At 40.6% G+C, this 9,171-nt stretch overlaps 1 protein-coding gene across 1 annotated transcript; it reads right to left on the bottom strand.

Moving 5' to 3' along the window:
- Nucleotides 1-4,429: 4,429 nt before the first annotated feature.
- LOC133831068 (uncharacterized) lies at nucleotides 4,430-8,949 on the bottom strand. The gene is made up of 8 exons (XM_062261237.1): nucleotides 8,480-8,949; nucleotides 7,529-8,029; nucleotides 7,113-7,278; nucleotides 6,068-6,365; nucleotides 5,605-5,677; nucleotides 5,444-5,534; nucleotides 5,271-5,350; nucleotides 4,430-4,888 (listed from the first exon to the last, which is right to left on the bottom strand). The coding sequence occupies exons 1-8, from the start codon at nucleotides 8,558-8,560 to the stop codon at nucleotides 4,634-4,636; spliced, it is 1,545 nt and encodes a 514-aa protein (XP_062117221.1). The 5' UTR covers nucleotides 8,561-8,949; the 3' UTR covers nucleotides 4,430-4,633.
- Nucleotides 8,950-9,171: the final 222 nt, after the last annotated feature.

Genomic DNA, 9,171 nt, shown 5'->3' on the forward strand with positions numbered 1-9,171 from the left:
CCCATTGTCCACCAGGATCCTATCCACCATCTTGTTGGACACCTGGCTCTCGATCACTAAAGGGTCATGGTGCAGGAAGTGAACTCTCCGAGCATTGTCCTCGAAGAATGTGATGACTTGGTCAGTCATCTGCGACATTTGGGCTGACAGTTGAGTCAAGGCCAACACCTCATCATTGTGGTTTAAGGCACACACATACCTGTTATGTGAGCCTCTAGAAGTGCCCCCTAAGTGGGGTCCTCTCGAAATGGTCCACACTCTGTCGTTCATCAGAGAGGGCCTGTTTGCTATCGGCTGTGGCGGAGCTATGGGCACCGGGCTTGGAAGTATAGGAGCAGCAGGTTGCACATGCATTCTTGCTGCTGGGGTCAGAGGTTGGCGAGGCCCGCTTTGAGCGTATTGGTGGAGGTGCCCCAACTTGATTAGTTTATGATCTCATCCTTGAGCTGGCGACACTCATTGGTGTGGTGCCCTATATCGTTATGAGAATGAAAAATCTTGTCAAAATCTCGCCTTTCCTTGTCCCTCCGGATGGGTTGTGGCTTTCGGTAATGAACATGTTGTTCCGTAGCCACAAAGATATTCTCACAGGAGTCTACCAAGTCAGTGTACTCGGAGTACTACAAGACATACTTCTCGCCAGGGGTAGTTCCCTGTTCGGCCTGTGCGATCCCATTTCCCTTGGACTTTCGGCCCTTACCCTTGCCCCCGCGTCTACTACTGGTGGGGGTCCAACTGGGTGTGGCAGACAGGGATGGAGCGGCAACTCCAGCACTAAATGCAGGCTGAAAAAAAACTGTATGCAGTGGCCACCGCTCTGTATCCCATCGGAGCCACACTAAAACCAGCGGTCGACATGGCACTAAAGCCAGTTGGTGGGACACTCGGACAGGACTAGACTCCCCCCCCCCCCCCCCCCCAAACTTGGTTGAACATGAGCATAAGGCGGATACTAGATCCCCGAAGCGACGGGGCCAGGCGCTGTCAGAGCGGGAAAGTTGATGGGCCCTCCAAACGCTCCAATCTGGGCATCTTCCTAGCTAATATATTCTTGTGCTCGATGGATGAAGTCATCGAGTTGTCAGCATCCTTCTGCTGGAGGTCATCCCACAATGGGGACCCCACGCGGATGCCAGTCTGCAATGTCATCAGTTGTTGGCCATCATCGACCCTCTTGGTCCTCGTAGCTTCCTATTTGAAGCGTTTGATATATGACTTGAGGGTCTCGAAGGGACCTTGCTTTATGTTAGCCAATGCATTGACCTTGAAGCTCACCTTCCAAGCTGCTATAAATTGTCTTCGGAAGGAAGACGACAGTTGGTGCCACGGCTGAATGGATCCCAGCCGGTGTTTCTTGAGCCACTCGTCTGCTGGTCCCGTTAGAGTTATCGTAAACACATGGCACTTAGCGTCCTCAGAGACGCGGTGCACCGACATCAGCTTGTTGAAATTTGAGAGGTAGTCGGTGGGGTCTGAGCTGCCATCATAAGATGGGATGGCTGACATCTTGATGCTGTGAGACAAAGGGGCTACCACTATGTGAGGATCACATGGCTCCCCATCTTCGTCCTCTGAGTCAAATTCATGGCCTTGTCCTCGAGCCATTCTGAGCATGATCCCCTTCAGGCTCTCTAATTCCACACGATGTGGGTCGAAGTCTTGGTTGATGCTTTGCGCTGGGTTATCTCTCCTTCGGGCGTTGAGATTGTCCCTGAGGTCTGATCGACCTTTCTTGGCAGGCTCACGCCTAGGGTCTTATTGCACCGATGAGCATTAAGGTTGTCTTGCAGGTCAGGCTGGCCTTGGAATGCGCTATTTTCCTTAGGATGAGCCACCTCTGTTTCCCCATCTGACTCAACATTCTCATTGTTAATCGAGATGCTGAGGTCGTGCTTTTCGCCGACAGGGCAATTCCGCATGCTTCCTCCTCAACCATTGTTTCTGTGGGGATGGCGACGTGCTTGGGGGACACCACCTCTGGGCCTTGCGCGATCCGTATTAGCGCGCCTGGACAAACACCCTGGGCTCCACAGGTGTTGGTGGCCTGGTGGCATCCTCGAGCTCTTGGGCCTTCATCTATGCTAGTTGAGCTCGGGACCTGGTTGTCTTTGAGGTTTCGACATGCCTTCTTAGATTTTGGATCAGGGTTATCGTCAACCATACCTTTGCCACAGTCCTGTGTCATAGGTTGGGTTCCATCTCCAACTAGGTGCACGGGAGGCACGCCAGCTGGCGGATCTCGCGCCAACCCAGCCTGGTGCTCGGGAGGCACACCGGTTGGAGTGACAGGTGGCATTCTAGTTGGGAGCACAGGAGGCACACTAGCTGGCTGCCCAGATGGTACTTCGCCATGGGGGTTAACTCGCAGTCCTTAGGACGCCAGAGTAGCAGTCATGGCGTTAACCATCTCATGCAGGGCAGCGATATTACCCTCTTGGGTGTCGATCTTCTGCTGTTGAGTGGCCAACTGGTCATGGAGTGCCACCACTTGTGGTGGCTCCTCCGCATCCATGGGATGTGTATATTCCTCCTTATAGTATTCATTGTCACCCCTGTCACCCATGCCGTCGTATTCAACATTTTTGTTGTAGTCCTCCACCGCGTCAGGGTTCTCTTGTGATGGCATGTGACTGGTTTCTCCTCCCTCAGCTGCGATGTGAGGGGCAGTATCGTCTGGAGCATTCCTTCGAGTGGTCACCATGACTATTTTCCAAGCTTCCTTCAAACTCTCAATAAAAGCACCAAAATGTTGACAGCCTTTTTCGCTGCCAACTAAATTCGAGAGATTAAAGGATGAACAAGGAGAGACACAAGGTTTTACGTGGTTCAGGTTATAAAAGAACCCTAATCCATGATTCTCTATTATTTAGTGAGCTTGAAGCTTGTGATAGCAAGCTTCAATGGTGATTCTCAGGCAGCATATATATTGCACTTAGTACAAAGTTTCTCTCTCTTAAAAATCGAACCATTTACAAGGAGATACCCCAACCCTATTTATAGAGGCTGGGGTCATTAATGACAATCATCTCTCATAAAATATTAGGGTATTAATGTTAAGTTAATACACAAAGGGTTGTGTTACAATAAAGACTATGGCCAACTCGGATTCTACTGGGCCCATTACAAAAAGTCACATACCAACTTTATGGGGAACATATCTGTGACTGTCAGGATGCGGCACACGTTTGCCCATGTCAGGCGGCGTTGTGGGAAATGTCGATTGTTGAGTGTACAGACTCGACACCACTAATCGAGGATCATCAAAAGTTGTCAGATGATCCTTTTGAGGCCCACACCTATAGTGATTGACACCTGGCATTACTCCTAGGCCCGAGGATCGGAGTCTTGGACTTGGAGAATGGCCGAGTGAAAAGGGGGCCCTCGGGGCGTGACCTCACTTGGAGACATTCTCTACCCAAGGAAAACCTCGGGGCATAACCTCACCCGTGGGTATTCATTCTTCAGAGACTGGCCTGGACGTGGTCTCACTGGAAGACACCCTCGCCTGAGAGAAGACCTCGGGATATAGCCTCATCTAGAGATATCCTCGATTCGGCTGGATTGGACCACATCAAGGAACTCGCATCCCGAGGACTCCGTGGCCTGTCGCTAATTACTCCCAATTGCCACGTATTAGATGATCAAAACACGGACAACAAGAGGATTTTCATTATTTATTCTAGGATGTAATATATTTTGCTTATTTTTCAATGAAGTTGTCATTGTTAGTAAAAAATATATAAATAATATTTTTTTTAAAAACAAAGATTAATATAGCATAGCAGCGAGTATAACTATGGCAAATGCGCCTCCTCAACCCGTTTCTCCAAATTCACCAAGTAATTACAACAAAGTTCTATAGGCCTAACAATGGCTGCACATAAAGCAGGTGAACTTACCAGAAGATGCTCAAGAAAACAAAAATAGGCAAGTTATGAGCATAATAATAAGTTCAAGCCCTCACTTTACATAGTGAAAAAAAAATAATAATAAATAAAAGTAAGATTGCATCCAAATTAATATATTTGCAACCCTGGTCGCTGGACTTGAAATTAGTTTCTGTAAAGCAGTACGTTTAAGACTAAACAAGGGCCTTGACTTCAACATCTATAAAGTAGGCCCCGATAATGTTTAAAACAGCCAGTTACGTCATAATCAAAACTTGAACATAAAAATTACACAAATAATGTGTCATCATCATTATGTTTTTTTAGTGTAAATTTTAAGTTTTATTACCACTTTATGATGAGCCATATAGCACATTCACATCAGGGCTCAAGTCAAAAGAAAAATTAATTTTGCAGAGCTCAACCAAGCATTGGCATTGATATTGGTGGCATGATCATGAAAATTTCTATGACCAAAATCATTATTGTCCTTTAAAAAAAGAAATCTTGAAAATCTGGTGCGTATCTTATCTCCACTAGTATTGGCATATATAATGCTTTGGACTCTGATATTTTATAAAAACATGACCAAACCAAGAAAATACACAATTAATTTAAGCTCCTACGCTAGTACACCACCAAACGTTTGTATACTTTCTTTACAGAAGAGCACACTATTGTTATGTTACTATTTTATGACACTTAACGAATGTGATAAACTATAAGACAAAGAAGTAAGATTCAAATTAATTCCCAGAAATAGTATCTGGATCTCCAACACCATGATTTTCATCGTGGTTGTGATTATTCGTCTGTGTCTGTTGCGGGGTTGCAGGTAGTTGATCCATCTGTGCCGCTTCTACAGAAGCCTGCTGTTGGTTTGCACGAGTGCGTTCTCTTCTCCATTTTGAAATCTCAACAAGTATAGAATTCCCACACATTGTAACCCCAAATCCAGTAAATGTAGCTAACAGAACAGATAGAACTCCTTGCATATGAAGCTGTAGATAACATGATAGCAGATTAAATAGTCTGTATTGAAGATCTCAATTGAAAAATAGTATTTTGTAAACTGAAACGGAGCTAAGTTCAATTCTCTTAAAACACTTTCTAAATTAATAGATTAATGAGAATAATTTTTGTGGTAATGATTTCCATTCATACTATTATTAGAATAAAAAATGAGAAAATTAGAGAACTTGACGAGACACACACGAAAAGAATGGGAATATTTCTCCCTCTCATATTAAAAAATGGTAATTTAATCAATTTAAAGCATTTCGATTACGTTTCCTAGTAATACATAATACAAATTATGATTCTCATTCTTCTCTACTTTATTCCTAGTAAATGCACCATAATGTCGTGGAGAGGATCTCTTACCAAAGAATAGAGAAGGTGAGCTGAAAGAACCACCAATCCAAACTGAATACATGCATAAATCCAAACATGTTTTCTCCTCACTAAAAGCAAGAATATTTATAGCAGTTAGCATAACAATTCTCTAAATATTATAGCATTATCTTAGTTAAGAAATTTGAGCTTAGCTCCCTTACCCATTGTGGTTGCTGTTATGGATGACAAAAGGCCTAATATGCAGGAAAAAGGAAGAGAAATGGCAATTGCACCAGAACCCATTTTTCCAACCTGTTTATGTAATAAAATTAGATTTTGATAGGCCTGAAAGTAGCAGCACCAAAAAAGTTGGCTAACTTACCAAAAGTTGCTCAAGAAAACAAAAGTAGCCAAGCATGCTGACGATGACTAGAATGGGAACATCTTGCCAAACCCTGCCAAAGATTGTATCAATTTTAGCTTATACCATAGAGAAAGACTGCTATGTGTAAGAAGGTAAAAACTTATTATGTTTTGTTAGATGAATCATGAATCTGTCCTTATCTAGCAACAAATCCATATAATCACACGGTTGAAAACAAACAACTTTTATCTAATCCAAATGAATATGTTCCAGAAATTCTGGACTGAAACTGGTTTCAGTAAAGCATGTTTTTAAGTTAAGGATCAAGGCGGCTCTGAACCAAAGGTATTTCTATCCTATTTCATAGAATGAGTAGAAGTAATCATTCACATCATCACAAGCACAATTTATTCTTTGACAAACAAAAAACAGGGATTCCACTACCGTGAAATTAAAACAATTAACTGAAATTTTCACTTGCCTGTACTGAGTAACCTCCGCTTGCAGAGCTCTACCGCCTCGTAAGTTAAGACCCCGAGAACTTTGAATTCGTAACAGTGTGACAGGTAAGTTCCGAACGTCTTGCTTGCACACATCACATGTTTTATTACCTTTGATGCTGAACCATTTTATTGCACATTCTTGGTGGGCAAGAGCAAGTTCACCTTTACAGCTACATTCCATCTTAAGTGTATCGCCGCCTTCACCTAGCTCAACAAAGCAGATTCGACACACGGCTTCTTCTTCAGGGATATCTTCACCACCATCATCACTTCCATCTGAACCGCAAAACTAAGATAAGACATAGGTTGGTTATCACAATTTACAAAATACTGACATGCAAAGAATTATCTTTGCATTAAATAAATAATTCTAAAACCATTTTTTTATGTTTGACAGGCAAGAGGCTATTGTCAAAGTCAAAATAGTTATCAGAATCACTAAACTACTTGGAATTAATTGATAAGGATAATTAAATCCAACACAAAACAACAGTCATTTATATATCTGGAATAGAACCAAAAAGATTCTTTTTAGGATATGTTTTGTTCAGAGTAATGACAACATAGGAATATGAATAAGAATGGTAATAAAAATGAAATAGAAAAAAATTTAATATGAGTAAAAAAATTAATACATTTTTTTTCACTCTGCGTTCTACTAAAATGGTGGAAAAGCCATTCTGATGTTTTTCATTGCAACTAAACATACCCTTAGCTCCAAAGACAATGCATTCTCAAAATGTAAGACTAATAGTTAAGACTTATCAGCATCTATAAATTGTTGTGGATCTAATGAGACACCTTCTTAACTATGCCAAGTTATCATTCCTAGTTTGCAAAGATCCTGGAAATTGTCACAGATTTGCTTGGTCACAACTTACTTATCTGACTTGACCAGTTAAATACCCAAGATCCTCAACAATATATTTTAAAATTAAGGGAATGAAACATCTGTTTTCTTTTGTAGTATGCAAGCGTTAGGTGTTTGTGCATATGAACAAAGAGAACTATGACATATTTTACCACTGTCGTCTTTTGTGGGCGTGCTAGGCGCTGTCAAGACTGTCTTCTCAGCAGCTCGTGGAGTGGTAGGAATTACTCGAAAAACACCACGTAGAGATACACTTCCATCTTTGGTAAGGACAGGAACAGAATGTGAACGATGAATAGGTATTCGTGTCCCTCCTTTCTACAAAGAAAAATATGAACGAACCAAGTATCATCTGCAGAATTCAAAAAACAAATACACAGAGAAATATGCAAACCACAGAAATATACATCTCATGATGAAAACTCATACATTTTGATAATGTATTCAAATAATACAAATGCAGCCTAATGTCCCAAATTGCCTTCTAATTGAATTAATGCTTTCTTGTGCCATAGTGATAAGATAATCAATCCCAAGCTAAAAAAGGAAGTTAATACTTAATACTCACAACAAAATTTAGCAAATCAGTCATGTTTCCTCCATGCATAGACTCCGGATTCGAATGAGCAATAGGTGTTACAGGCAAGGATGAAGTATTTTTCGATCTGGGAGTGAAAAGCTTTGTCAAAGACATAGTTCTTGAGAACGTTCTCTTCTCTTGTCTCTCTTCTGGTGAGCTTTCCAAAGCTAGAAGCACAGCTTTCTGAATCTCAGAGCTAGAATTTCGATTCTTAAAACTTAGTTTTGGAAGAAGGTTTTTTATGTTTGATTTAGTTTTAGATGAAGAGGGGCCTGGGGACCTAGTATGTCTGGCAAAACTAGGACTAGGTAATGGGGAAAAGTTCACTCTTCTGGGAGGTGGACTTGGAGTTGGCGTGTTCATGTTTATTCTTACAAATTCTTCTCTAGCATCCTCAACATCCCTAGATGGTATTTGTAAAACAAGATGTCGCCGAGAATTGTCCAAGCTTGACTGAGTTTCTTCACTTATTTCAGCTGAATTTCCAATCTGTTACAAGAAAAAACCAAAACAGTAAACCAAGTATTCAAATTCAACATATAAAATCAAGGAAGAACAATCAATCCAGAACTAGCACCAGGCAATATAATCTGGCTAGAAGAAATGAAACTGAACAAGAACAAGTTTTCTCAAATGCCCACCAAACAATATCAAATAAAAAATATACTCAATTCAAAAAATTAGCAAGAACTGCCAAGAAATGTCAAAAGAAGCACTACAGAAGAGTTAAAGATTTATAGCAAATCTTTTCTGAGTTGGAGAAATGAATTAACTGAACAAGAAGAGAATTTCTCAAATGCCCACCAAACAGTATCAAATCAAAATCATACCCAATTCAAAAAAATAAAATAAATTTTATTGGTAAAAACAGCCAAGAAATGTCAAAAGAAGCACTAAAGAAGAGTTATAGCAAAGAAGTGAACCAAAGAAAGAAATTACCTTTTGGAGTGGAGAATCAGCTGTGATGGTAAAAATGCATTCTTTGTTTTCTTTAACAGCAGGTTCTCTTTCAGTTGCCATGGAAATTGTGAAAAACCCAGAATTGCATATACTCTAAAACGAAAAAGATAAAGAAAAACCCCTCTTCTTGGAAGAGTTGAGAGAAGAGAAAAAATCGAAAATGAGGCAGATGGGATATAATATAAATTTGATATCAGAACATTAACGACAGATTTTATGGACAAGTGGCAGAGCCAGAGAAAGAAACATAAACAGAAAGAAGGGAGGTTAGCTTAGGCACAGATGCAATGGCACACCAACTTGATTTTGTTATGCTTTTATGGGCCCCTTGATTCGAAGAAAGCCAAGGTAACATGGCCAAGTCAAAGCTTTGGCGGTGAGACAAAACAATCTGACCAAATATTATCTGTTGGATTTTATATTTATTTAGGAAAAAAAAATCTGCAATTTTCATGACTGATCTGTTTTATTGTGATTTTGTCCCTTTCCCATTGTTAGGAAAAAAGAAAAGAAAAAAAAAAAAGAGAAGGAGGTGTTTAGCATTTTATGAAAATGTTACTAGAAGTAATTATACTAACAAATTGATTTTTTGTTCACAAAAAAAAGATAATTAAATATATTAGCTCTACGCATTTGGTAATTGGTAAAATGGCATAACAACTAATGTATTA

The sequence above is a fragment of the Humulus lupulus genome, chromosome 4, assembly GCF_963169125.1.
Source record: "Humulus lupulus chromosome 4, drHumLupu1.1, whole genome shotgun sequence".
Classification (NCBI taxonomy): Eukaryota; Viridiplantae; Streptophyta; class Magnoliopsida; order Rosales; family Cannabaceae; genus Humulus; species Humulus lupulus.

What these genes read in the sequence shown, in the direction of transcription:
- LOC133831068 (XM_062261237.1), bottom strand. Translation starts at nt 8,560, where the DNA reads ATGGCAACTGAAAGAGAACCTGCTGTTAAAGAAAACAAAGAATGCATT. An exon ending in CTGATTCTCCACTCCAAAAG is followed by an intron (nt 8,030 to 8,479) that starts GTAATTTCTTTC and finishes TTCTTGTAACAG; the next exon opens with ATTGGAAATTCAGCTGAAAT. An exon ending in CTGATTTGCTAAATTTTGTT is followed by an intron (nt 7,279 to 7,528) that starts GTGAGTATTAAG and finishes TTTTCTTTGTAG; the next exon opens with AAAGGAGGGACACGAATACC.